Source organism: Acomys minous (assembly GCF_964271855.1).
Source record: "Acomys minous genome assembly, chromosome: 10".
NCBI classification, from domain to species: domain Eukaryota; kingdom Metazoa; phylum Chordata; class Mammalia; order Rodentia; family Muridae; genus Acomys; species Acomys minous.
The window spans coordinates 34,551,003-34,575,632 of record NC_140491.1 but is presented as its reverse complement, the minus strand read 5'-3'; the positions used below and the strand labels follow the sequence as shown (position 1 = coordinate 34,575,632).

The window sequence follows — 24,630 nt, the reverse complement described above, 5'->3', positions numbered from 1 at the left end:
TCACCGCTCTTCCAGAGGATGTGGGCTCAATTTCCAGCATCCATATGGCAGCTCACAACTGTCGGCAACTCCAATATCTGACACCCTCACAGAGACAAACATGCAGGCAAAACACCAGTGCACATAAAATAAATTATTAAAAACAAAAAAATTATAAAAGATCTGTCTTTGTGCATGGGGTCCATTCATTTCAACCTGATGTCCTCAGGGTCACCCACACTGTAACAAAAAGCATGTGCAGAATTTTTCTTTCTAAGACTGTATAGTGGGGTTATGGAGAGATGGCTCAGTGGTTGAGATCATTGGCTGTTCTTCTAAAGGATCCGGGTTCGATTCCCAGCATCCACATGGCAGCTCACAAGTGTCTATAACTCCAGTTATAGGGGATCTGACTCCCTCACACAGACATACAGGCAGTGCCAACAGCAATGCACAATAAATAAAACTAAGATTTATTTATTTGTGTATAATCACTCTGTTGCATGTATGCCTGCATGACAGAAGAGAGCATCAGACAGAAGAGGGCACCAGATTCCATTATAGATGGTTGTGAGCCACCATGTAGTTTCTAGGAATCGAACCCAGGACCTTTGGATGAATAGCCAGTGGTCTTAGCCGCTGAGCCATCTCTCCAGTCCCCAACTCCAGCTCTTTTCATACAGGTTGTTCTAAGAGTGGAAGATCATCTTTGCTGTTTCAATCTGCAGCTTCCTGGTGATAAGGAATTTCGAGGATTTACCATACATCTACTGGCTATTAATGCATCTTATTTTGAGAAATATATGCCCAGATCCTTTACACATTTAAAATTCTTTTTTTATTATTTATCTGTTTGTTTATCTGGTGTGTACACATGTGCATGTGTATGTGGGCATGCCTGTGCCATGGGACAAGTGTGGAAGTCAGAGCACAACTTGTTGGAGTTGGTGCTCTCCTTATACCATTGCGTCCTGGGCATCAAAGGCAGGTTGTCAGGCTCAGTAGAGAGTGTCTTTGCCTACTGAGTTAGCATGCTGGTCCCCCTATACACATTTTAAAATCACATTATTCTCTTTCTTTCTCCTAGATGGTTTTCTTCTATACTTTAGATATTAACCCCTTGTCAGATAATAGTTTACAGACACTGCCCTTCCGTCCCACGACCAGCCACTCCTCACTTGGACTGAAGAGTGTCCTGAACGCCATGTCGGGTTCTTCAAGCATGGCCACCATGAAGAAGATGGTTCAGCAGCTTAGACTGGAGGCCGGGCTCAAGGTTTCCCAGGCAGCTGCAGACTTGAAACAGTTCTGTCTGCAGAATGCTCACCATGACCCTCTGCTGACTGGGGTGTCTTCAAGTACAAATCCCTTCAGACCCCAGAAAGTCTGCTCATTCTTGTAATCATGTGTCTTGAGATTTCTCAAACCGCTTTTCATGAAGCAGTGAACATTCAGAGAACTAAATTTGAAGTCTGTACAAAAGCGTCTCTATAACACAGGCCGTGATATACAATCTTTACTTGTCAGTCCTTAACATCCACCTCTCTGGATTTTCATGGATTTCTGTTTCACAAGTTTTAACTATTTTATATACACTGGCTGTAGCATATAATAAAACTGCATGCTAATTTTTGGCTCCAAAAAAAAATTAGTTTACAGATACTTTTTGTTGTGGCATTGGCTCCCTCTATAGCACAGGGTGGCCTGGAACTCTTGCCTTTCCTGTCTTCGACTTTCAAGTGCTGAGATTACGTATTCACACCAGCTGCCCAGCTTCACAGGCCTGCTTTTCGAAAACAGTATGTGTGGGCCTGGAGAGATGCCCAGTGGCTTAAAGACTGCACTGCTCTTGCAGAGTGCTGGCTGCACAGGCCTTCCTCTCTTCTCCTTGGCTCTCCCACATTCCCCTGCTGTCTGCTTTGTTCTTTCTCCCTTATCACTAGGCCATATGAGCCCTCATTTATCTTTGTAAATCTCTTGCACTTTAAACCTTTTAAAAGATTTACTTATCTTATTTTATGTGTGTGTATATGCGTGTTTTCCCTGCATGCCCATCTGTGCACCACCACTCACGTGAATGGTGCCCACAGAGGACAGAGAAAGCATCTGAGTTATGGTTGGTTGTGAACCAACCACCACATGGGTGCTGGTAACCAAACCCAGGTCCTCTGCAAGAGCATCAAGTGCTCTTAACCACTGAGCCTTCTCTCTAGCCCCCTTTGGCTTTTAATATGTTTATAGTTACAAATATTGCCACAGGCTAGGTATACCCTACAATTACTAGCATGAACGTGCTTTAAATATTTTATAATAATTTCCTTGTGATTTTTTTTCTCCTAACCCAAGAGCTATTTAGTGCTTAGAGTCCCCCCGCCCCCGCCGACATCTGGATTTTTCCACAATCTTTTGTTATTTATTTCACTGCGTGATTGTCACAGTATCTGTTAATTCTTTGAAAATGATCATATTGGCCTCTGTGGCTGGGTGGCTTTCTGTTTTTACATTCTGGTGTTTGGCTGCAGGCAGCTTCATTCTTGCCTCTTCTCTTCAGTCCTGTCACTTCTGCCCTGCTCTTCTCACAGACGTAGGCTAAGGTAACCCAGTCTTCTCCAGGAGTGTATGCAAATTGTCATCAGCCCTCATGGCTGAAGTGGCTGTGGGATCAGCAGACCACCTCTGCTCGTGACTTAACAGTGGCCTGGGGTGGGGCCCATTTTGTAAATAGTAATTTGCATGAATCTGTATTCTCTTGGTTTGTACCAGGTGATAGATATTAGTGTAATCTGACTGACTATAACATTCAAATCCAAGTGGTTCTACAAATTGTTCAGTAAGAAATTGAGGAAAGTGCCACACACAAGTTTAATCACAATTTTCTTTCAGTAATAACTATACACATTTAGGACTATGCCTATTTAAGGCATACATATGATTGTACATTTTTCTTTTTCTTTCTTTTTTTGGTTTTTTTGTTTGTTTTGTTTTGTATTTTGAGGCAGGGTTTCTTTGTGTTGCCTTGGCTGTCTTGGACTTGCTTTTTAGACCAGGCTGGCCTCAAACTCACAGTGATCCACCTGCCTCTGCCTCCCTAGTGCTGGGATTACAGGTGTGCGCCACCACACCCAGCTGATTGTACATTTTTCACTGGCTTATTTATTGGTTTTGGGGTTTTTTGTTTGTTTGGTTTTGGTTTTGGTTTTTTGATTTTTCAAGACAGGGTTTCTCTGTGTAGCCCTGGCTGTCCTGGGCTAGCTTTGTGGACCAGGCTGGCCTCGAACTCACAGTGATCCACCTGCCTCTGCTCCCAAGTGCTGGGATTAAAGGCGTGCACCCCCCCCCCCACCCAGGAGGTTTATTTATTATATGTATGAGCACACATACATGTGTATACATGTCCTGGCACAGGTGTGGATGTCAAAGGACAACTTTCAGGAATCAATTCTCTCTACTGTCAGACTTGTCAGCAAGCCCCTGGATGAGGCCTCTCAGCAGCCTTCACTGTACTTCCTTGACGGTTTGTTCTTTGAAGCAGATGATTATCTTCTTTGACCCATGAACTTTGTTTCCTTCTTCATTCTTAGTCCAATTGGCCTGACCTAAGGAGTGCTGCCGAGTTCCTCTGGTTCTCTTTACCTGGTCCGTCCTTTCCCATCTCTTGGTTCTTGGTCTCTCTGTGTCCTTCTTTCAAAGCCTTCTGGGAACAGCACGCAGCAGCTTCAGTCAGCAGCACGGTGCTCACGTGACAGACGGCACTCAGTTATCATGGGAGTCTCTGCCGCCTCTTCTGTGTTTTCCAATGTCTATTCAGTCAGTTCCGTCTACTTTTTTTTCTTTTTTCCTTTTCTCCTTCTCTAGGGCCGCAAAGATCCTACCCCTCTCCCTCCACAGTCAAGGAGCCACCCACCTTGCATTCGTGTCTTCGAAGCTCTGACTCTCTCAGCAGCTCTGCACCCCAGGATCTTTTATGCACCTAGAGAAGCCAGGTTCCTGGCCTTGTTGGGAGGTAAGAGAAATACACAAGCCCCTCAGTATTCTTCTTCTTCTTCTTCTTCTTCATCTTCTTCTTTCTTTCTTTCTTTTGGTTTTTCAAGACAGGTTTTCTCTGTGTAGCCCTGGCTGTCCTGGACTAGCTTTGTGGACCAAGCTGGCCTCAAACTCACAGTGATCCGCCTGTGCTGGGATTAAAGGTGTGCGCCACCACCGCCCAGCTAGCCCCTCAGTATTCTTGCAGTGGATGTCACCATGCTTTTGTGGCACATGGCGGTGCTCAGCCGCGGCACCTTCAGCTCCCTGCAGCACCTCATCTGTGCCACTGAGCCTGAAGGAATGAATGAATGGGTCCTATCCGTTGTGAAACCATGTGGCCCAGCCTGAGGCCCTCGCTCACCCCCTGCTTCTTCCACGTGTGGGCTCAGGGTCACTCCACATCTAAGAGTCCCTGGAGCACCATGTTCATAGCGGCCTTTTTCATAATAGCCAGAACATGGAAACAGGCTAAGTGTCCCTCAGTAGAAGAATGGATAAAGAAACTGTGGTACATTTGCACTATGGAATACTACTCAGCTATTAAAAACAAGGAATTCCTGAAATTTGTGGACAAATGGATTGAACTAGAAATGATCATAATGAGTGAGTTCACTCAGAAGCAGAGAGATTCAAATAGTATATACTCACTTATATCTGGACACTAGCCCAAGGGGCACGTCCCATAAAAGTCTTCACTTACCAGGAAAGTGGGATAGAGGTGAGGACATCCTATTAGGACTCTAGGTGAGAGAAATATAGGAGATGGGGAAATAGAAGGACTCAGAGGGTCCTAGAAACCTACAAGAAGAGCATTATGATGGGCGGATCTGGGCCTAGGGGTTCTGCTCGAACTATGACACCAATCAAGGACAATACATGCAGACAGCATCAAACCCCTACCCAGATCTAGCCAAGGAACAGACATTCTCCATAGCTAAGTAGAGAGTGGGGACTGACTTTCACACAAACTCTGGTGCCCCATATTTGGCCATGTCCCCTTGATGGGGAGGCCCGATGGCACTCAGAGAAGGCTAGTAGGCTACCAAGAAGAGACTTGATACCCTCGCATCATATTCAGGGGGAGGAGGCCCCCCTCAGTTACAGTCATAGGGAAGAGGAATGGGGTGAAAGGGGGAGGGAGGGAGGAATGGGAGGATGCATAGGATGGGATAGCAATTGAGATGTAATATGAATGATTTTATTTTTCAATAAAAAAGGAAAAAATTAAAAAAAAAAAAAAAGAGTCCCTGGAGCAAGAGGTGACCAAGGACAGACCACAGCAATGGAAGGAAACCTCTGAGCCCAAGTTTCTGCCAGAGGCTCAGAAGTCCACACTAGGGCCTTGATTACCTGTGGGGAGCTCCTGGCCCCACAGCTCCATGTCCTAGCTGCTAGTAAGAGACCAACAGCCTCTGCTTCAGAGGTGCAGGACAGAAAGGGAGGCAGGAGGCCCAAGCAGCTGACCAGCCGTCCCAGACCTCAGGCACAGCCCAGCACCATTGGCGGCAAGATAAATGGACACTATTTTTAACGAGAGACGCCACAAAGACCATTTCTATTTGTTTTTGTGGTTCAGCAGTGCCATTGGGCCTGCGTATTAATGCACTCTGAAGGAGATAAACTGGAAACGCTGAGCTCTGAGTCCACCCGATACCATCAGGCACCATGGGGAAAAATGCCTCGTAATAATCTCGTGAAGGTTTTCTAAATTAAGACCAAACAGATGACCTGCGGTGTATCGCCCCATCAGCCGCGCCCGCCTCTGTGCTCCCATCCATCTGCAGACAGAGTGACAGCCACTGGGCAGCAGCAGCAGCAGCAGCAGCAGGAGGAGGAGGAGGAGGAGGAGGAGGAGGAGGAGGCCTGTGGCAGCCATGTGCTTGTGAGGACATGGCTTCCCATGGGGTGGCTCTCTCTAAGGACCCCGAAGATCACTCTGGTTCCCCGAGAAGAGTAGGGTCCAACCCAGCATCCTGAGCACTGCTAGGCTGGAGGAAGCAAGTAGGAAAACATGTGGTGACTTGCCGGGGTCCTCTCCCACCTTTTCATACACGTACCCTCGGAAGGCCATTCTAAGTCACCAGAGTCCCCAACCGCATGTGTCTCCTGCCTCACACCGTGCTTGCCACCTCCTGCAGGGGCCTAGATTCTTCCTGTTCTACCCATTCTCTGTTTCCTGGAGCATGAGGTGGGGTCCCCTCTTCAAAGAGGGACCACAGCCACCAAGGGCAGGGGGCCAAGGACCTGCCCGCCACCAGCTTTATTATGCATCCTGCAAGCCCCCCAACAGGAACGATGGCTGTGAGGCGGGCACTCTGAAAGAGCACCCAAGTGCCCTTGCCCATGGGAAGGGTCCAGCTTTTCTTCAGGATCAACTGGCCTCGTGTTCAGCCCAAATGACCCAGGGGCACCCAGAGCAGGATGGAGACCATGCTGAGAAAGCTCCCACGGGTTCTAGCTCCAGGGTCTATTGACCTCCCAGCCTGGGTCGGCTGTCCTTTGCTTAGTGTAGCAGCTGTGAGGAGCCGTTAAGCTGTGGGAACCTGCTGAGAAAGCGTGCTCACCTCAGAGACACGTAGGCTGTGCCCTTGCTTGTGGCGACAGCGGCCCAGAGGATACAGGCCCAGATACTCTGCATGGGAGCTATTTGCAACCAATTCCAAGAGCAGCCTCGAGTGCATGCCATCTCATTCTCACCCTATAGAAGCTTCACCCTAGGCAGCTCCATCCCCCAGACCACGACAGTCTTAACCTCCTTAGCTGACCACCACGTACCTACCCCACACCTGAGGAAGCTCCGGTGCTCAAGGAAAAACGGGCATAGTCACCCTTTCCACAAAGGGGAGATGGCCATGAAGAGGGATCCTGGGTCAGGGGTTAGTGACATCCAAGACCCTTCTGCTGGTCCCCTTCTCCTCCCTGGGGTTCAGCAGCCTCCAAGGCCTGACTGAGGTCAGCCTTCCACAGCCCTTCCTGGAAGCCGTCATGTGACCTGAGAATGGAAGCCCGTTTAGGAATAGCGACCAGGCCCGGAGAAGCACTTGAAGCCAGACGACCCAGCACTGGCCAGAGGTCAGTCTGGGAGTTCCACAGCCACTCACAGGTGTTCCGAGGTGTGGAGCAAGCTCGGGCCCCCCAAGGTATCCCCAAAGCTGTCCTGGACACCCTGCCCCATGCTCCTCCCCCCCCCCCCCATTCAGCAGATCAATAGCTCTGGATTCTGAAAAGAACCCAAACAAAGAAGTGGGCTTGTAAGTATCCAGCTTGTATCAGCTGATAAATGGTTCCCTCTTTAAGGGACTTATCTCTTTAGGACTTGCGGGATGAGGGATGGCGTCATTTGTCCTGTTGGCTCGTCTGGACCAGCCGAGCCGGATCTATTTAAAAGATAGTGTGATACTGTCGACAGCAATAGACAGGGTAATTGCAGAGCGACTGCCGGGGTATAAATTACAGGGCTCTAAGTGGTGGAGTGGCCGCTGGCGAGCGGGGGACTCCTGACAATTTACTTGTCCCCCTGCCCCGCCGCCTGCTTATCACGGGCCAGCAGAAGAAACGCGTTCTGGGTGAAAAAATTAAGTATTGATCAAATTAACAGTTTTTACTGATCTTTTTAAGGTAGAAAAGGAGTGCAACAATTAAATTTAGAACACAAAAGACGCAGTGGGATAACTCTTGACCCCCGAGTGGCAAAGTCAGTGACACCAACAAGCAGGAAATACAGCAATGGGCAGGCAGCCGACCTCCGAGATTTACCCAGCCTGCGTTTTTTGCAGGGCCCAGGCTGGAGTGGGAAGTCTAGCCTTAGACAGGGAGGAGTGTCTGGGACCCCTTATCCCCAAGTCAGCCAATGGCAGCCAAGCTCACTGAGGACAACCCCGTCTAGGAAGCCACCAAGGCTGGCTCCCTCAAGGAGCAGGCCTTGGTGATGAGCAAAAGGTTCAGTAACATCATGGGCAGTGCAGCCCCAAGGCATGGGAGGACCTTGGATGGCCTAGAACATGCTAGCCATGGGAGGACTGGGCAGAAGCTGACCATTCCTGGCCTCAGTTTCCCCTGCAGAGAGCACGGCCTCCCCAGGTATGTGCAGGGATCATGGAGAAACCCCAGGGGAGAAGGCAGTCATCACTGCCATTGCTATGTGGGGGCCTTTTCTCTCCCTCCTCAGACACTATGGTCCTAGATGCAATAATCTGGGAAGGTGCTAAAGATGCAGAAGGTCATACTCCTGCCAAAATGTGCACTGGGCATCAGAGTGGGCCCTGAGACTAAAGAAACGGCCCCCTCCTGCCGTAAACAGCTGCTTGAATTCCTGCGCATGCCCACTGGACGTAGCCCTGTCACTTGGGTGTCCTGCTGCCTTCCTCTGAGGAATGGAGAGCAGCAGGTTCATTCACAGGTGATCCACAAAGGCTTGGTGTCAAGTGCAGGCAAGCAAGCTTGCTGCCAACACCCAACTAGGATCTGAGGGCAGACCTGACATGGAACCCTTGAGCCCAGAGGAAGGTGAAGGCACCTGCAAAACATGGTCCCTCTGACCTCACACTCTGTCCTCTCTATAAGGCAAAAGGCTACACAGCAGGAGCCCTGAGGGCCACTCTCTTTCAGGATGCCAGAGCCCTGGGTGACCATTGGATAGTAACCATGGAAATCATGACACCTCAGTCTGGGATGGGGAGGACTGTGTTGAGAATGGAGAAAACAGACACACAGAACTGGGAGCCATACCCACTATGTCCTTGTGAGGGGACAAGCCACCTCACACCTGGAGCCATTCCTCTTAAGCATGCAGGCACTAAGGCAGCTGAGGTTAAGAACAGGTTCCATAACTATAGGGGGACTGGACCAGGCAGGAGTCCTGAGAACCAGCACTGGTGGGAAATAGTGGCTTTGGTGGAAGATAAATAAACGACCTAATAGCAGAGCAGACCCCAGTCTGGTTGGAGCCATTGGTTCCCTGCCTCGTCCCAGCTGGGCGGGGAAGAAGCCTGGAGACACAGGTTCTATCAAGACACCCACTCTGACATGCTGAGAGACCTCAGCTGGCCCTAACTGTGGTGTGCTCAGGCCCTTTGACAACTCCTCTCCATCACACTGCTTAAGAAGAGCCAGCCCAGGGCTGGAGAGATGGCTCAGCGGTTAAGCACATTGGCTGTTTTTCCAGAGGATCTGGGTTCAATTCCCAGCGCCCACATGGCAGCTCACAACTGTCTGAAACTCGAGTTCCAAGAGATCCGACACCCTCATACATATACATACATATATGCATGCAAAACACTGAGGCACATAAAATAAAAATAATTTTAGAAGAAGAAGAAGAAGAAGAAGAAGAAGAAGAAGAAGAAGAAGAAGAAGAAGAAGAGCCAGCCCAGAACCCAGCCTATTACTTTTGGTTGCCCAGATTCTAAGTGAGATCCCACAGACCAGATATGACTCAGGCTGAGCTCCACAGGGCACTCTGCACTGCGGTCCCAACATGGGACCTCTGTGGCCTAACCCTGCCGGTGTGGGCAGCGGGGTCGCTGTTAGGCTGGAAGTGAGTAGAGCGACAGAGTGGAGGACAGGACCTAACAGAAGGCACAGCCCCCAGCCAGCCACCCTGTAAAGGCTGGAGCCATAGCCAGCCAGTGAACAGCCGCTCTTTCAGGACCGCGAGTTGACCCACCCTCCTCACATACTCTCTTCAGGAGTCTGACCCCTTCCCAGTCTGAGCTGCTTATATACTGCACTGACGAACGCTATGCCCAGCATCTGGGAGGCAAGGCCTCACTGGAGCTTGCTAAAGGGTGGTTGCAGTGGTTTCCTGCACCCATCCTAGTGGCCCACACAGGCCCAATACACACAAGGGAGGCAGACAGCAGCAGGGATGCCTGAGAAGAGGTCCTGATGCGTCAGGGATGGCAGGCCCATCCAGACCATGTGGGTGCACATCCCCGAAACTGTTTTCTCTCCCCAGTGCTGATGGTCTGGCCTGGGCCACAGCTGACTCAGGGCCCTCAGAGTGTGGGTGTGGGGTGTGGGTACGCATGTGGCTGCAGGTGGATGGGAGGGGTGTTTTCCCTACACGATCCTACCTTGAGGACTTGTGATACGGTTTCTAGTTAATCTATGCATTTGAAGAAATTGTAGATTCACAGAAGGTCATGGGAAACAATATGGAGATCCAACATGCCTGTCTTCTGGCGTCCCCCAGCTGACATCTGCAGGCCACTATAGGACGTCACAGCAAGGACACTGGTACACTCACAGCACCACTGACCTCTTCTCAGGCATGGATCCATCTCCAGCGCTGTGATTTTCAGGGACTCAAGGGATGGCGTGGCAATTAAGAACACTGGGTGCTCTTCCAAAGGACCTGGGTTCAGTTCCCAGCACCCACATGGTGGCTCACAACTACCAAGCAGTCCCGGGGGATCTGGCGTCCTCTTCTGGCTTCTACAGCCACCAGGCATGCAAATGGCACAGAGACACACACACGCAGACAATACATCCAGCACATAAAATAAATAAACAACAAATTTTTTGTTGTTGTTTTTCGAGACTGTCCTGGTTGTCCTGGAATTCATTCTGTAGACCAGGCTGGCCTCGAACTCACAAGGTGCTGGGATTAAAGGCGCGTACCACCGCCGCCCACTTAGACAAACAGAACCCCTCTGATATTCTAGAGCTAGGATGCAGCTCAGCTGGAGAAGTGTTTGCCTCGCGTATGCAAACTCCAAAATATATAAGTGAACAAACAAACACTTCAAAAAAAAAAATCTTCTAGAGCTGACAAGATGCCCCAGCAGGTAAAGGCTGTCATGGCCAAACCTGATGACCTGCCTTCAATCCCTAGAACTCACATGGCGGAATGAGAGAACAGATTCCCAGAATTCATCCTCTAACCTCAGCATACACACGCTGTGGTATGACTGCATGTACACACACATGTGTACACACAATGAGATAATTGAATAAATAAAAAAAATAAATTTAAATTGTATTGTTATTACAGACAAGAAATTCATAAAGACGTGGCCTCTGGGCTCTCACTGCCGGACAGGGCTCCCTGGAGAACCGACGTCTGTCCCTTTCTACTGCTGTGTATTATTCCATGATGGGTGCCATGGTTGGTTTATTCCTCTGTCAGAGTCAGGTGGGTTGTTTCCATATTTCTAGAATGAAACCTCATTACAAGGCAGATTGACAGAGCAGAGAAACGTGAATGGGGCGGGGGTGGAGGGGTGGGTGGACAAGGACAGAGCCTCTTAGTAGAGAGGCACGTGTGGGGCTCACAGACAGAGATCTGCCCCCTGTCCAGCAGCCCCAGCCAGAGGCCCCTAACCCCAATTAGACACCTGCAGCAAGGCCCAGGCCACTCTTGCTAAGATCACAGGCTCCCGTGCCCCTCCCTGCTCACCTTGTCCTTCCCAGGCTCCAAGTCCAAGGGGCATAGCTGACCTGGGAGAGTGAGGCTGAGGGAACCTGGGGCCCCTGCCAGCCCTATCCTGGAACCCTCTTACCTGCCTGCCACGAACACATCCCCTTGGATCCCTCAGACTCAGGTAGAGACTGGCAGCGTCTGTGAACACAAACTGATCTGATGCTCAAGAGAGGCCCTGCAGGCTCTGCCCCAGCTGCCCAAGATGACCCACCCAGCAGCGGCAAGTGTCCTTAGGTGGCCCTAAACCTCTGCACGGAGATGGCAAACCACAGACTGTGGGGTCACCAGAAGCACAGCCAGCATGAGGGCTCCCACTGGCCGTCCCTGGGTGGCGTCAGAGGTGATGGGGGAAGCGGGTGGAGCTTTGTACTAGGCCAGGTTGTGGGAAGCCAAGTGTTGATTGACACAGCTCTGGGGGGTCTGGAAGGGGCACCCCAACCCCCCCCATGGAGCATTCACAAAACCCCTACCTCTCCTACCCCCCACAGCTGAGGAACAGTGAGTACAAGAGGGACTGACAGCCCGCGTGCATCCCTGCACACACATGCGGCAGCAAGGCGGGAATATAATGAATTTTAAGGTCCCCAGGCTAGGCTGTGACACCCTCAACCTCAGGGCAGGAATACTAGACCAAAGACCGTGTATGGTGAGACAGACTGGGGTAGACGTACGTAGACATGTGTACATAACAGCTTCCTTACCTAAAGGGGTGCAGATGGGAGCTGGGACTCCCGCTCCTGACTGATTGGAATCCATTTCTTCAGAGCAGAGACTATCAGAACCCCCCCTCCCCCTGGGGCCAAACAATGAGGGTGAAAAGAAAATCAGAAAAACAGAAGGGGAGAGAGAAAGAGAGAAAGAGAAAAAAAAAAAAAAAAAAGAGAAAGCCCTTACCGGCAGCATGTCCCTCAGAAGACAATTTTTAAGCATGAAGAATTGCTGTTGCAGATCCTTCTGGAAGGGCCCCCCCTCCTGCGTTTGATGCCTTTTCTCTGCATAGTAATGTGTCTTTAAAAAAAAAAAAAAGCTACTGATATATGTTACAAGAAGTGTATCTCTTTCACCAAGACAGAACATTTTAATTCCCCGACACCTTTTAGTGATTGCTTCAATTTCCGAAGATTTTGATAAAATCATGCGGTTTAGGAGTCACGGGATGGAGCCAGTGCGGGCAGAGCGTAATGAAACACTCCTGTTTCACAGCCTTCATTTGACACAGCCCAGCTCGGGGGCTAATAAACGCGGCGTGATGAATGCCCGAGCCACGATTGTAAAAATATACTTGTAATTGGGTTAATATGCCTTAAAATACGGCCCATCAGTTATCTTTCCTTCTCACTGCGGCACGCATGTGCAGGGGTGCATATGGGCTGCCTGCCTCTCCTCCCCACCCATGCTGCTGCCTCCATCCCTCCCTGGGCCACGGGCTGTTTACAAACCTGTCTAGACCATCCCTAGGCTGAGACCAAACAACTGCAGCAAACTTGCCTGGTACTGGGCAGGGGCAGGCAGAGACACACGCATAGGGATGGGTGTCCTCCCGTGTGGAGGTAGGCTTCAGGTAACCCAAGGATATTCTGGCCTTCTGGGGGGTCTAGAGAGGAGGCCTGAAGGCAGCATCCCCTCACTCAGCTCCACCTATGCTCAGTGGACATCTATCCCAAGGAGGCGGGCTCCTAGGATGAGAAGGCTACAATACAGTAGGGAATGAAGCAAACAGGCTACCAGGGAGAATGAGGATCTCTGTATGAGAGCAAATACACCCAGTCTAAATTAAGGGGTCCCTAGCCTGGGCCCCAGAAAGGCCATGGTTGAAGTCCCCAGACACAGCCTTGTTCCTGATCTACTTTACACCCTGCCACCTGCATGTAGAAGTGGGGTTCCCTGTAGCACTGAGACCCTGGGATTAAAGCCCTTTTGGCAGCCCCAAGACAACCCTAATCTCACAGGTGTCCTATGGCTATTTTTGGGAAAGGTGAGTAAATGAGTGGATGGATAGGTAGGTAGGTAGGTAGGTGCTTGGGTGGCCAGGTAGATGGAAGGATACATAGACGTGGGTGGATGGGTGAGTGGGTCCACAGGTAGATGGCTGGTTATGTGCTGTGGACGGGTGGGAATATGGATGAGATGAATGGACAGATGGGGTAGGTGGACAGGTGAGTGGACAGATGAGTGGACGGATAGATGACTGGATTAGTTGAATGGATGGATGGATGAGTAGGCGAGCAGATGGATAGATGGTGGGTGGACGGACAGATGGATGGGTGGGGTACGCGATGGGTACGTGGATAGATGGCTGGACTGATGGATAATGAGAAGGTAGATTGATGAGTGAGTGGAAGATGGTCAGGTAGATTTTGGCTACAGAGGTTGGCGAATGGGTGGACAGGTGAATGGATTATGGCTAGGTGAGTGGGTGAATGGGTGGACAATTGATAACTTACTCTGAAGAGCCGAGGATCTACCTCAAGCTGCAAGCAGACTTGTTCGAGAGCTACTATACAGGGGTGTAAAAGGCGGGGGCAGCCGTTGATTGATACCAGGAAGCCTCCCCCCTTTCCTTTAGGGCAGGGGCTTTCTTCCTGTGGGTTCCTTCCTCTTCTGAAGACCCTCAGCTACGCCAGGCTGCATCCTTACTGAATACCATCTGCCTCCATTTAGCCCTGATTTGATCACTCAAGTCCTTCCCCTCACTCCCCCCAGTTCTGTGGGTGTCAGGTCTTAGGCCCCGTGCAAGGTTGAGAGCACCCAGCCCATTAGAAGTAAAGGTGTGAGTGCCAGACGAGGTAGAGCCTAACAGCACCCAGGAAAAGGCCGGGGGCTCTATAGAGAAGGACGCCTGAGTCAGGAGAAGAAGTCAACACTACACAACATACCCAGCATGCAGAGTCAGACCTCTTGACTCATTGCATCCTTGAGCACCATCAAGGGACCAGAATGTTCTGGAAGTGCTGCCCCCACGGGGATGAGCCATTCAACCAAGAGTCTACTAGGGAAGGCATTTAGTGCTTGACCTCTCCAATACAGGACCAAAACCACATCGTAAGCACTTCACTGGCTAGATGAGGTGCAGAGTGAGTGATCTCAGGCTCCACAGCCTTGGGAAGAGTAGGATACAAAGGCCGGGGTTGTCTATCTGGACCAGCTAGGTCGTGTGTCAGGCAATCATCACATGACGTGTGGACACACAAATGCCATGTCAACACACACACACTAGAGACAGAGAAACATGGGTGTCTGTACACACCCTTCCTGGGGCCAATGGCCTTGACTGCTGATCCTTAGGGGTAAAGGCCTAAAGAGCAAAGAGTGTCGGGGGGGGTGGTTCTTCCCCCCTGATACAACTGCCCCCAATCCATGCCTTCCACATGCTCTTGTCCCTCTCCCCAAATTTAGCACTTGGCTTCTTCACATACTTTCTCCCTCTGCACATGCACACATCCTGTTCCTGCTCAGGCCATAGCTACTTACTTCCTCACCTGCAGGCAGCACAGGGGAGGTGAATAATAAGTCCTCTCCAGAGTCTGGGCAGGCCACATTGGGTGACAATGGCATACAACCTCAGAAAGGGTTAGCATTAGAGTGCTCTGGGCAATAGGAGTCATGTGCTCACAGCCCCACACTCCTGGGGCACACTGGGGTGGCCCCAGAATCAGCTGTCTCATAAGTAACCAAGACACCCTCTCTAAATACAGCCAGAAGCAATTCTTTTTTTTTTAAAGATTTATTTATTTATTACATATGCAGTGTTCTGCCTGCGTGTACACCTGCACACCAGAAGAAGGAACCAGATTTCATGATAGATGGTTACGAGCCACCATGTGGTTGCTGGGAATTGAACTCAGGACCTCTGAAAGAGCAGATGGTGCTCTTAACCACTGAGCGATCTCTCCAGTCCCCAGAAACAATTCTTGAAGCATCTGTCTTCTCTGGCTCTTAGGACCCACAGGTTTACCTAGAAGCCATGATCTTGACATGAATCAGTCATGTGCGTGTGCTGGCATGACATGTGTGTCACTGAGCATCTGGCCCACCAGTGTAACCAAGAGAACTGCCCTGCCTGGCTATGATCACAGTGGGCCCAGGCTGCTTGCTCCATGGCCCACCATCCTGCCCACTTCCTGAACTACTACTGTATTTTCCCATCCTGTGACAACACATACACTTACTATGCTAGGTGCCCTCAGCAAGGTAAGCACACACTCAGGCTCAGGGGCCCAGCTGCCCTTGGGAACGATCATCTGGAAGGAAGGAAGGAGGAGGATATACCACCTCCCAGAACCAAACCCAGAACCAGCTGAGTAAAGCACCCCCCCAGCTGCCCCTGCCTGCCAGTGGGGGGCTGAGATCCCACCAGGTCCTACATCGGTCATTAAAATCCAGGTAAGAATTGAGCTAAACTGCACAGAAGGGCCCAGAGCAGTCCCCAAGTCCCTGGACCCCATGAATTGAGGCATAAGGGATGGTAGGTAGGATACAGAGGCCTCCTGAAGGTACCCCCAGAATTCAGCAGCTCTGCTAATGAGGTTGAAGGCCACGTACCCAAAATGCCCAATGGGAAGAAGTGTTTGTCAGGAGTGGTAAGTTGGCCCACGTGTGAGAGGCAAGCATGTTGTGAGGCAGGGCTATGGCTTCATGCCAGGACCGGACAGGGACTAGGGAATGGTGGTAGCATCCAGGCCACGGTGGCTGAGCCTACCCACGCAGGGCAATCGTAATTAGATAATTCCACCCTAAAAGGTGTTGACAGGAGGGCCTGCAGGAGCTGAGGCCCAAGCCCCGCCTCTCAAAGGCCAGAACAGAAACCCCTTAATTGATTGTGGGGCAGGGCACTATGAAACGCTGTCAATCCCAGGCCAGGAGAAAGGTGATGGGCGGGGGTTCTCTGGCCCAGTGAAGGCCTGTGGAGATGAAATGGTGTTTGCCTGCTTATGGGAAGAGTGATGGAACTCTGAATGAACGGCTGACCTTCTGGAATGACAGGTGACCCGCAAGATAGCTGTGGTGGGCAGTGGCAGCCGCCTCGAAAATTGCTGCCGCTGCCCGAAAATAAACAATAAGAGAGCAAATGTGCTTTGAAAAATTGACTCGTTTCAACACTGGGGGAGAAAGTGAATTATCTCAGGCCACCGGTCCGAGTCGTCAGCCTGCACCTCCCCCTTGTAGCTGCAACAGAGAGGCCAGGCTGAGCAAGGAGACCCCTTGTAGGGCACCATGGCAGTGGATGTGGGGCACCCCAAAGGTCTCAAGCTCACCCTTAGTGGTCAAAGGGGCTCCACAGGACTAGCTATGCCCAGGAAGGGTCAGAAGGCAGGAATAGTGTCCAGTGGGCAGTCCACAAAGCAATGCACAGGACCTGAGGCTCTCTGCAGACACCCAGTCTGACCTCACCCCTTCCCAGGGGTCTCTGGCAACAGGACCCATCAACCCAGGCAGCCATGGACAGATGCACAGACCTTAAAGGCTCCCTAGGATACTGGAGTTGCTGTTTCTCCTCCAGTCCTATTCCACCTACTTCTGTCATCTCCCTTTCCCCAGGAAGACCCCAGCACACACAGGGACAGGTGTTGCACTACAGATGTGCAATACCCTCCACAGGCTCACGTGTTGAACACTTGGTCTCCAGGCCGTGGTGCTCACTGGGGAGGTTATGGAACTTAGAAACGGGGTGTCACTGGTAGGCCTTATGGAGGCTGCCCTAGTCTAGCCCCAGCTCTGTGCTTCCTGGTCTGCAGAGGGGTCTTATCACATACCCCACCATGAACCCCACCACCTTCCCTGCCATGACAGATTATACTGTCTCAGAGCACCCAAACAAATCCGTCCTCTGTTCATCTGCCTTCCTGCCAGGCATTTGGTAACGGTGACCAGAAAAGTAACTAATACAATATGGTAGGAAGTCTGAGGGCCCAGGGGGAACCAGGTCCCTGCCTTTGGAGCCCTGAAGCCATCTTCCCCTCTTTCTCTCTCTGACCCCCAGGAACTAGCAGCTTCCATCTACTGGCACACAGGACAGAAACAGCTAGGTTGTCTCCTGCTCCCTGGCTCTTCAGCCACCCAAGGGTAGACGTCCCCATGGCCACAGCCTCAGCCCACATGGCCAATGGCTCCTGCCTACTCCCCACACTAACAAGTGGAAGCCTGGGATGTCAGGCAGGTACAGAGTCCCACCCCTATGAGCAGAGCATCCTCTCAGAAGGACTCTTTAGAGAGTTTACCATGCTGGTCAGTATGAAAAGCCTCCAAAAGCCTTGAGAGAGTGCAGCATGCAGAATGTTTCTCATCCTAAAGGCCAGCCTTGCGAAGGCACGAGGAGCCCCCAGGCACCTCTGCTCAATATGAGGGTCATTTTGAAGCAATTTTTGGAACACTTTCTGCATGTACTAAGACATCCCAGAGACCAACCCCAAAGAAGAGACTAGAACCAATTTTTTTAAAAAAGCACCCTAAAATGTGACCCAAGAAGCTGAGGGTGGAACCCAAAATAAACCATGGCTGCGAGCCCTGCAGGCACCAACCTCAGGCCATGGCAGAGCCATTGCTCCTATTGGCTTCAGCCTTCCCGGCCAGCTGGGTATGACGCAAGAAAGGACCCAGACAACAGGGACATCCACTGCCTAGTGACCAGCACACAGCCCATGCCCCTTCCATGCTAAGGGTTAGTTAGACTCCTGGACTACCATGTGAGTCAGAGAAGGGCTCTTGCCCCCCGCCACCACCACACTCTAGGTATTGGGGCGGGGAAAGGAGTGCTCAAAAAGATTCCACACCCCAAAGAGAGAGCCACCTGGTAGAGACCCAGGGTAGAGCATCCAGGAGCTAGCCATAAGACACCTAGCTCCCACAAAGTGCTGGCCTATGCGCTACATTGGAGCCAGAAGGAGACCTTGCAGGTATTGGAGATTCAGAGGAGCCCCAGGCAGCTCTGCTGCCCAAGTTTAGTAGTCGTGTGCTCTTCCACACCCCCATGCCCTCTAGCAATGTGCTGAAGCAGGCCCCTCAGAGGGTCTCCAGAAGAGGCTGGCTGTTACCAGTTGACAAAGACCACACCCTATGGTCAGCAGTGGATTGTGTAGCCTTTGCTGGACTGGGCTCACTTTGTAGACCAGGCTGGCCTCGAACTCACAGAGATCCTCCAGCCTCTGCCTCCCGAGTGCTGGGATTAGAGGCGTGCACTACCATGCCCACCCCGGCTGAGGCAACTGTCAAGGGAGACTACAGGAAGGGCCAACCCCAGGGACTCTGGGAGAAGACAGGAAAAGAGGGGCTCATGACAAAGCTTGGAGAGCCTGAGAGTGGGAGGAGCCTGGTGAGGGAGGAGCTTGGTGAGGGGCCCTGTTAGAGGGACACCGCATGCATTTCATGAGGAAAGTAGAGCCAAAGGCCAATACTTCCCCCAGAAGCCCAGGAGCCCCCAGCTCTCCATGCAGCCCTGGCCTTGCCACTCTTTTCTTTTACCAATGCTTGGATCATCAGCTCACACTCACTGGACTATGTGGGGATGCCCTCACAGGGAACCCTGTCCATGGGACATCCAGGACCTCTGTCCCCCCACTTCCTGACCTCCACTCCTGACAAGTCCGTTTCAGCAGGCATTGCTGAGCAGCTCAGGGGCAAGCTCTCAGCCTCTCCCGGGCAGCTGGTTTGGAGACCCTGGCATCACACCACACCTGTGATGATGTCAGGCTCTGGGTCAGCAGCCTGTCAACTAAGGTCTAGCTGTCCCTGGGGTGCCTTGGGGCCCTTCCTACAGGCCCTGTAGACTGAAGAGGAAGAGAGCACCTCTTCTCGCTCATCAGCTGGGCAGACACAAGACACTCAACTGCTCCCTGCTCCACAAATGGAGGCTGGAACAGCAAACACTGACTTAGCCCTCCACAGCAGGGAGTTGGAGCCTTCTGCTCAGAACCACTCCCCGTCTCCAGGACACTTGTAAACTCCTGGACCTGGCCGTGACAGCTGTGGGAAATGCAGCCACACTGGCTTTCAAAGGCTCCTTCCCTTGGTGCCGAGAGAACACCATCCTGGTTTCATGGCTCCACCTCAAACCTTTGTCAGTACAGCCCAGAGGGGCCTTCTTTGCAACAGGGGTATAAAACAGGGCCCCCCAACAAGCCACACAGGGATTCTGCCAGAAATCCTCTCAAAGGTTTTGAAGTTTCCTGATTCTGGATCTCGTCATTGGATGGAAGCCACGTGACAAGTTCTTCAAGACCAATTCTTTTCTGACTCTGGCTCTGTATGGGACTGTTATGACATCAGGACAACACCCCTGAGGTTCTGTGAGCCACAATAACCACTAAACAGGACCTAGGTGCACCTTTAAGCAACAGAGCTCATGATACCTGTTGGCAGCAGATGGCCAAACATTTCACCCATCAGAGCAAGGCCACTCTTCCAGCTTCTCCACACCCACAGCTTCTCCACACTCACATCTTCTCCACACCCATAGCTTCTCCACGCCCGCAGCCTCTCTAATCACTTAGAACTCATGGTAGTCCCCACCCCTGACCACATACCTCCCCCCCAACATACACACACACACACAGTGCCAAACCCTGACCTGCCAAGGTTCACTAAGAAAAGCAGAACTCTGGGATGACAGCTGGGCTTACCAAGTGCCCTGGGAACTATCCTCATCATCCACAAAGTCTGTCTTGACTACACCTGAGGAGAGTCAGTATGAGGAAGAGAGGAAGCCACCCAATAGGGTGGCCACGGGGAGAAGAACGGGTTGTGGAGACGAGACCGGCAGGAAATGGAGAGTGAGAACAGGAGTCACATGTGTCCCTGCTCCTCTAGGCCACATGATTCTTGCAGCAGAAAGTGGTACCTGTTCCCAAGGAAACCGGCCTTGTCGGCCCAGGGTTTGAGAGAACTGAAGACACACATCCTCTGTGTTACACACCATCACCACTACCCATCTCCAGGACATCCCATCAATCCAAGCTGAGACCCCCATCTCCATGGAGACCAGCTCCTCTTCCCGACAGCAACCCCAGCACTTACCAGTCTTTATCGATCTGAACGCCCTATGGTCCTTCTCTTGGTGGACTCCAGAACTAGCCCTCTGTCAACTGCCTGTGGCCCTCAGCACAGTGTTGGGCCGCCCTGGACTGGTTTGCCTTGAACTTGCTCAGAGCCTGTGGCTGGAAACCTATTTTATAAGAAATTGTCATCACAGGTCACTTACTGAAAACTACTAAAAATGGAAAATAGGGCGGAGCTGGGGCTTACCTAAGCCACATGGTCTACATCCATACTGTCTCAGAGTGAGAGTTTCTAAGTGCACGTGAGGCCAGCTGGGCTGTTTTCAGGCCTCCATTTGCTCATGAACACAGAATACCCGCCCCCTTAGGGGACCATGGAAATGCACTATGGAAATGGGCACACGAGCATCTCTCCTTGTGCTCCCTGCACACCCAATGTGGCATGGGGTTCTAACTGTCCACCCTCCTCCCAACCTCTGTTTTCTGGGCTTTTGATAATAACAGTTGGATTGTTACAGGTGCATCAGCATTATTGCAGAAACGCTCATACACATAGAAGAGCAGAGGAACCCAGGACACGGAGCCCAGACACCGGGCAGTCGCTGACTCAGGAAGACCCTCATCCCTACCCCAGATTATCCAGTGCCCTCTCTGTGTTTCTCCCTTTGGTCACTGCTCCAGGGTATATTCTGAGGCAAGAAGACGCATCATTTACCTGAGTGCCCATAGGGTCAGCAGCCAGGCTACCCCAGGAGGTGTCTTCCCTTGGTGTCTGTCTTATGTGTACATAATTAGTGTGCCTATGCAAGATGTGCATGCCTTAGTGTCCCCTCCCCCCTTTTCTATTTTTCAAGACAGGGTTTCTCTGTGCAGCCCTCACTATCCTGAACTTGCTTTTGTAGACTAGGCCAGCCTCGAACTCACAGCGATCCGCCTGCCTCTGCCTCCCGAGTGCTGGGATTAAAGGTGTGCACCACCACCGCCCAGTCTCCCCCCCGCCCCCATCCTTCTCGTACTCCCACTTAGTGCCTCCATCTGTCCCTGCCTGGGTCCCTTGCTCAATCTTGGATGCAAATGTGGAATTTCTCAATGGTCCTGACTGGTCCTTTCCTTCCCAGGCTAACCGTGGTCTGTTAGCCTGCCCCTTTCCCTCCAGGCATCAGTGTGGTGTGTTCCAGGATCCTGCCCTAGGACTCATGGGGGACTTAGTAGGCAGTGGCAGGCTCATTGCCCTAGAGGAAGCAGCAGGTGGGAAGACCAGAGCAAACGAGGTGCCGGCTCACTACGATCTACAGAGAGGGCTCAGGCTCAACATGACGGAGGTTGGGAGCACGTGTACCTCAGAAGAACAGCAGGGCTGATGCCTGGAGGAGAACTTGACCCGCCTGGTTCCTTGGAGGGCATAAGGAGTGGGACAGGTAAGAAGGGCCACGGGAAACACTTGGGCCCCATGAGAACAGACCTGAGGGCTCCAGCTTCAGGCCAGGCCAAAGGGCTGCTCGGCTAAGCTCGGAGTCTGGGCCTGTCCCCAGTCCCCATATCTAGAAAGGCTACAGAAGTCTCTGCTGGGCTAGCAGCACCAGCCATGCCCACCTCCCGTGCCTCCTGGCACTCTGGGCAGGTTAGGAAGGCCATGGGAAGGCAGGGGTGGGAGGGGGAAGTACCTGCTCCCCCCCCCCCCAGCACCCAGGGGCTGCATCTCCATTTATCACCCTCTGTCCTTCACCGCCCCCTGCTCCTTGCCCGAGGGAGAGCCATTCAGATCTGCCCAAGCTGAACAATACAATATTTCTATTGAGCTGTGGATTTGATTAATAATTTGGAAATGAAATCAATATGGGCTCTGCTTTTCATTCCTGGAGGGTCCCTGTGCACCAGGCTGGCTGAGGAAGCAGCAGGCTTAGGACACAGGGACAAGGCACCAGGGACAGGTGTCACTCAGCAGGATGTAGTAGCCATCTCCTTCCAGAGAATTGGAGTGGATGTGGCTTTGTGTCCTAGAACAGAAGTGCTGTGGGACTCAGACCCGCTGCTCCAGGCCTCTCAGGCCTCAGGGAAGTGACAGCTGTGCTCACACCAGGCACTGCCCTCCTAGCTGTAGACCTCGGGGCCTGGATTCCCATATAGCTCTCCAGCCCTTCCTCATCCTCATGTTCCAACAAGGCGAGTAGCTTAGTCACACCTGCTGGGGCTCCTCTGAGCGTAGGTCAGTCACCCATGACCCTCAGATCTTTGATGCTGAGCTTGCTTCCTACCAGTATTCCTAACTGTGGCTCTGGGTCCTGAAATCCCATTCTCAGGGTGACACCAGATCCACACTGCTTCCCCAAATCTCCCTAGTCAGATGTTAGGACAGCCTACCGGTCCAGCCATGGTCTCTCCTCCCAGGCAAAGAGCTACCGCCAGATCACATGAGGAAAAAGCAGTCAGGTGAAGAGCGATGTGACCCCGCTGACCTGGGTACCACAGGCCTGAAGCTGGGAGCACTTCCCAGGGCATTCATCATTGCCAGCCCAGCCTACATACCAATCCAACCCTGGTCTGCCCATGTCAGTGTAAGCGGACTGGCCTGCTCAACGCTGCCCATTTGGCCCACTATCACTACCTCTAACCCAGGCTTTCAAGACTCAGGGACCCTACCTTGCCTCAGGGTGCTGAGGAGGAAGTGGCCTTGGCCAGGCCTGTGTAGGAGGAGCCTCTGACTTCCTCCTCATCACTTCATGATGCCCATGGGGATAACCTAGCTCCTCCCAGCTGCAGGGGGAAAAATGCCTGAGCACATGGCCTTGACTGACCCTTGCCCAGGGATCTGGGGCCTCGTTTGTGGTCACTGAATGGAGTTCACAAGATATAACCTGTCTTGATCCTGCAACCTCAGAAAGAATACATATACTTGCACACGTGCAGGATGGGTCTACAGATTCACGTACACACCTGTACCTGCCATAGACCCGAAATACAGGCGATGGCTTCTTCCCTCATGGGCGTGACACTGTGCCAGCCTTGGCATGGCCCTTGCTTCTCCTCCTGTTTAGCTTATCTGGGAGCACAGCACGAACTTGGAGCTGAGGAATCGGAGTCCTTATCTCTAGACTCTTAAGAGTGTAGGAACCCAACCATCCTGGCCTGACACTCTGGCCTTCAGCGATCAGTCTGCCCCCAGCCAAGAAGGTTCCAGGTTCCACAGCTGAGAACATTTTAAAACCCCATCTATCCCAGAGACAAGTGTTTGCACGTGGGGACAGCCACAGACCTAGTCAGCCCTGGCTCAAAGCCCTTCCTATACTAGCCCTCAGGGCAGTGGTCACAGCTAATCATGCCCAGGAAAGCCAATAGGACCTCCCCCTAGGTAATCCCGGGCCCATATGAAGACAGGACACTTATTTCTCAAGTCCCCCACACTAGGTCCTGAGACACAGATGGGCCTGAGGCTCAAGAGAGCTCTTCTGTGCAATGTAGCCTATCAGCCACAGGATAGCGTGAAGGCAGAGCCCAGCTCCCTATCTCGGGGTCTCTGGCCACTTGGACAACAAATCAACAGGAGGGTTAAGGGTCCCCGAGCCAAGATTCTCAGAGCAAGCCTGGATGCAGCTCCTCTGTCCGTGGTGGCACGTGAAGCCCTGGAGCCGCTCCCCGGGAGCCAAAGTTCCTTGACCCGCATGCCGGGGAGGCGGTTTTATAAGAGCCATTGACCGGCAGCATTGATCCCCAAGAATGTATCGCACAAATCATTTTGCACTAAACTGCGGAATCGATGGAGAAATCTCCCGGAAAATTTATATTAAAAGTCTCTGTTTGCCTAAATGAGTTCCCTGTGCCCATATTGAATATTTGGCTGATGAATTGAATGGGTTTAAATTTGAACATTGCAGACCCATTAAAGAATGAATTCTTAAATCAAACCCTGCCATTTATGATTGAAATGAGATTTCCTCCGCGATGGACCAGCCACTATATAAATCAGCTGCGCATTTTATACCAAACCATAAACAAGATATAATTCTTCTAAATACACAACAGGTGCCTTAAATCTTTTGATGCATCTTGTATTTATCTGAAGTGCAGATCCGCTGTATTTACACCAGGTCGCGCAGGCCTCTGATGGCCCTGGCCGATGAAGGTTAAATTCAGAGGGCCACTGGAGCCTAGGCATACAGAGCCTGCTAAGGAGACCAGGGGTGGAGCAATGACACTGAGCTCAGGTTCCTGCCA

General features: G+C 51.7%; 1 protein-coding gene across 1 annotated transcript; it reads left to right on the top strand.

The window, feature by feature from the left end:
• Positions 1–1,183: 1,183 nt before the first annotated feature.
• Positions 1,184–1,427, top strand: LOC311606898 (guanine nucleotide-binding protein G(I)/G(S)/G(O) subunit gamma-5-like; the record flags this gene model as incomplete). Its single annotated transcript, XM_084798285.1, has 1 exon — positions 1,184–1,427. The coding sequence occupies one exon, from the start codon at positions 1,184–1,186 to the stop codon at positions 1,379–1,381; it is 198 nt and encodes a 65-aa protein (XP_084654411.1). The 3' UTR covers positions 1,382–1,427.
• Positions 1,428–24,630: the final 23,203 nt, after the last annotated feature.